Genomic DNA, 4,098 nt, shown 5'->3' on the forward strand with positions numbered 1-4,098 from the left:
AAATATGAAATAACGTTAACAAAAAGAACCTTTTTAGTTGATGTTTCGCTTACAATTCCCTACTCTGTAAAAGTCTCACGAGGACCCAAGAAACTTTGGGTTCCTAAATCTGCTTAAATTTTGCAGGTTATACGTGACGAGCAGTTTGACGATGAATGGTACATAGACAGTGGCTGCTCGCGTCACATGACAGGAAGAAGGGAAGAACTGAGGGAGTTTCGGTCCCTTACAAATGGTGGAAGTGTCAAGTATAGTAAAAACTCTTATGGCACGATCAAAGGTTATTGTATGATTACCAATGGCGAGTTCTCGATAAGAAAAGTGGCGTATGTTGAGGGTTTGCAACACAACCTTATCAGTGTTTCTCAACTGGTAGTTGGTACTGGGCTAAAGGTGTCATTCGACGACGAGGGATCAAAGATTATTGAAAAGAAGTCAAACAATACTTGTTGTAGTGGATGACTTCTCTCGATTTACCTGGGTATTCTTTTTGAAGCAGAAATCGGAGGCCACTCCTAAACTTAAACTCTTTATCAAGCAAATAGAAGTCCAGCAAAGATTGTTCGTAATATAAGAAGTGACAATGGATTGGAGTTTAAGAATAAAGAATTTGAAGAGTTTCTTGCAGAGAAAGGAACTACTCACAACTTCTCGGCTCCGTATACTCCACAACAGAATGGTATTGTCGAAAGGCAAAACCGATCTCTGTGTGAAGCAGCCCGAACTATGTTGAGTTTCGCTTCATTACCTCTGTATTTCTGGGCTGATGCCATTGCTGCTGCATGCTTTACGCAGAACATATCTTATCTCAACAAACGCTTTTCGATCACTCCATATGAGATCTTAAACAACCGAAAGCCAAATGTCAAGTTTTTCCATGTGCTCGGTTCAAGATGCTTCATCTTTAATTCAAAGGAGCACCGAAATAAATTTGATGTGAAAGCAGATGAAGGAATCTTTCTGGGTTATTCCTTAACCTCAAAAGCATATAGGGTTCTCAACAAACGTTCAAAGAAAATCGAGGAGACCTATTATGTTACCTTCGATGACAACTACGTCAGGAGACTCAAAACCACCGAAGGTTCTGTGGGGGGATATATTTCCAAGTTCTGGTCAAGTTACAATACCTATTTCGAACCTATTTGAACAATACATGCTGCTGTTTGATAAGCCCGAAAAGGCCATTCTCTCTGAATCTCAAGCTGCAGACAACAAGGTAGATAACTTGAAGAAGATAATCGATGAAGCTGCAACGAATATAGAAGAAAACCAACCTGTTGAAACCAACAAGCCAGACACGAGTGAACCTCAAAAAGATTGCTCTCATGCTCAGGGGGAGGGTTCGTCTGATCTTCCCAATCAAGATTCAACATTCGAGGGGGAGAACTCTGCAACCGAAAGTCAAGTCCAAGTGGAACATTCTGATCCTGAAACTGAGGAAGTCTCATCTTTCGAAGTGAAAGATTCTAATCCTGCAACAGAGGAAGTATCATCGTTCAAGGGGGAGAATGTGAACATTAACGATGATGACACTCAATCGGAGATTGAAGTAGAAGTGAACGCTGAACTGGATCCTTCATTCGATCCTAATTATCCTCCACTCATCAAATGGACCAAAGATCATCCTCAATCACAAGTTATTGGTGATTCCTCGGAAAAAGTTCTCACAAGATCTCAACTAAAAGCGAAACGAACAACACTTTTCTCTAAAGTAGAATTTTGCATGTTTAACTCTTTCGTCTCAAAAGTCGAACCGAAGACAGTCAAGACTGCACTTGATCATATTGATTGGGTACAGGCAATGCAGGATGAACTCAATGAGTTTGAACGAAATAAAGTGTGGAGACTGATTCCGACACCAAAAGATGCTTCTGTGGTTGGTTTAAAATGGGTATTCAGAAATAAAATGGATAAGGAAGGGAATGTCATACGCAACAAGGCGCGGTTGGTTGTAAAAGGTTACTATCAAGAGGAGGGCATAGACTATGAAGAGACCTTCGTTCCAGTAGCGAGGTTAGAATCGGTTCGCATTTTTCTTGCCTACGCTGCACACAAAAACTTCGAAGTCTTCCAAATGGACGTAAAGTGTGCCTTCTTAAACGGTGAACTGGAAGAAACTGTGTACGTAGAACAACCACCGGGCTTTGTGAACGAAAAATATCCAGATCACTGCTACATCTTGGAAACAATTTTTGAGAGAATTTGAGAGAATTTTTCATAAAAGAAACAATTTTTCCAAAAGAGTAAAGGACTTTTGAGAAAAGCAGAACGGAGCAGTATGTACGATCAGTCAGCGCCTGAACGGTGATTTCCCAAAATACCCTTACATTATGTGTTATGAGATATGATATGCATGCTAGAGTAGGCTAGGTATTCATATTAGGACTAGAGTGGCCAAATTTGTGATGCCTTAGCCTAGGAGTTACTGCTACTATGAGATACTTCGAGAATAAGTAGGTATCAGCGAGGAATTTATGAGTGGTCTACTAGAGAGTAGTCTGAGTTCAGTGAGATATAGAGTACTTGTGATCTGGGATCCTAGGAGGAGGACTTGGGGTGAATACCGATGCGCTGTGGAAGGTAGTATAAGGGCCCGTACTACTGGAAACACCGGATCGGTGAGCAGTCCAAGTAAGAATCCTTAGGGTGCTGAAGAACAAGTAGGGTTGAGTATCGAGTGCGAGTATACTTTCACGAGTCTCTGATTCTTTTGTATTGTGTTTCAGAGACATCATGGTTGGGACGCGCCACCACCCAGGAGGCAGTGGTACCAGTGGTACCAGCGATGAGGAGATTCGTAGGTTGATTCACAAGGAGGTGGCTGTGGCCATTCGAGCTGAGATACCAGAGATGTTCGGGTCTATCAAGACCACACTGATCGAGACTTTTGATAAGCGGTACGCTGCTCTTACTGAGGCTGCTGTTGCTGCGGCCACCGCAGCCGTCGCTGCTGCTAGGCCGTAGGGGGGTGACTCGTTGCTGTACCGAGAGTTCAGCAACACAAAGCCACCAGAGTTTGATGGGACGCATGACCCGATTGCTGCGATGAGGTTGATTTCTGATATCGAGGGATGCTTCTACACCTGCTTGTGTCCAGAGCATCTGAGGGTTCGGTTTACGCTGAACCAGTTTCGTTTGGGAGCGAAGGACTGGTGGAAGTTTGTGACGGCAGACTTCACTACGACATAGCATACTGCGGTGACCTAGGAGAGGTTCACCACGATGTTTCGAGATGAGTATGTTCCCCCTGTGGAGAGGGAACGACTGGCCTAGGAGTTCTTATCCCTCAAGCAGGGAACTGAGTCTGTGACGGTGATTACGAGGATGTTTCACGAGAGGGCGTTGTTTTGCCCTGAGCACGTGTCGACTGAGCAGGCACGTATGAGCCGGTACTTGAGCATACTGAGGAGGGATATCCGTGAGTTCGTGGCGAACTCGTCATACCGTACATTTGCCGAGCTTCAGGCCAATGCCTGGAAGCGAGAGATTGAGCTGGAGACTCAGGTCAGGGAGGAGGCCGAGTCTCAGAGGAGGGACAGGCGACCGGTACAGGCGCAGCCGACAGCCAAACGGGCAAAGCCCGCTGATTCAAGATCTGGGGGTCCGAAGGGCCGCACTTGTGGGAAGTGCGGCAAGAGTCACGAGGAGATGTGCAGAGCTGGGGTGTGTTACAAGTGTGGGAAGGAGGGGCATTTCGCGAGGGATTTCCCCAAGGGATTCTCGGTTTGCTTTCATTGCAACCAAACCGGCCATCGGAAGGCCGAGTGCCCTCAGCTACTACAGGGATCAGCACAGGGGTCTACACCTGCTGTTAGAGCTACCGAGGTCCGGCCAGCGAAGGCCGAGGCACCGAAGGCTCGCGGGAGAGCCTTCCAGTTGACAGCGGAGGAGGTCCGCGCAGCGCCCGATGTCGTGGCCGGTATGTATTCTTTTACTTACCTACTTTGAGTTTGAGATTTTGTGGTTATATTGTGTTATGCTTAGGTACTTTTCTTGTGAGTTCTGTACCTGCGTTGGTGTTATTCGACTCGGGTGCGAGTCGATCTTTCATGTCATTAGCATTTAGTTAGCACATCAGTGTTCAGCGAGAGGCGTTGA

The 4,098-nt window shown here is 45.6% G+C and overlaps 1 protein-coding gene across 1 annotated transcript; it reads left to right on the forward strand.

Moving 5' to 3' along the window:
• Positions 1-1,153: 1,153 nt before the first annotated feature.
• On the forward strand, positions 1,154-2,206 carry LOC145127324 (uncharacterized). The gene is made up of 3 exons (XM_079062540.1): positions 1,154-1,340; positions 1,458-1,711; positions 1,916-2,206. Exons 1-3 carry the CDS (start codon positions 1,154-1,156, stop codon positions 2,204-2,206), a joined length of 732 nt encoding a protein of 243 aa, XP_078918666.1.
• The last annotated feature ends 1,892 nt before the right edge of the window (positions 2,207-4,098 follow it).

The sequence above is a fragment of the Lactuca virosa genome, chromosome 7 (assembly GCF_052849685.1).
Source record: "Lactuca virosa cultivar CGN04683 chromosome 7, Lactuca_virosa_CGN04683_v6, whole genome shotgun sequence".
Classification (NCBI taxonomy): domain Eukaryota; kingdom Viridiplantae; phylum Streptophyta; class Magnoliopsida; order Asterales; family Asteraceae; genus Lactuca; species Lactuca virosa.

Excerpts from the sequence above, each read along its gene's own strand:
- LOC145127324 (XM_079062540.1), top strand. The coding sequence starts at position 1,154 with ATGCTGCTGTTTGATAAGCCCGAAAAGGCCATTCTCTCTGAATCTCAA. Across the intron at positions 1,341-1,457 it reads CTCTCATGCTCAGGGGGAGG|TGAAAGATTCTAATCCTGCA; the intron begins GTTCGTCTGATC and ends CATCTTTCGAAG. Across the intron at positions 1,712-1,915 it reads GAACAACACTTTTCTCTAAA|GAAGGGAATGTCATACGCAA; the intron begins GTAGAATTTTGC and ends AAAATGGATAAG.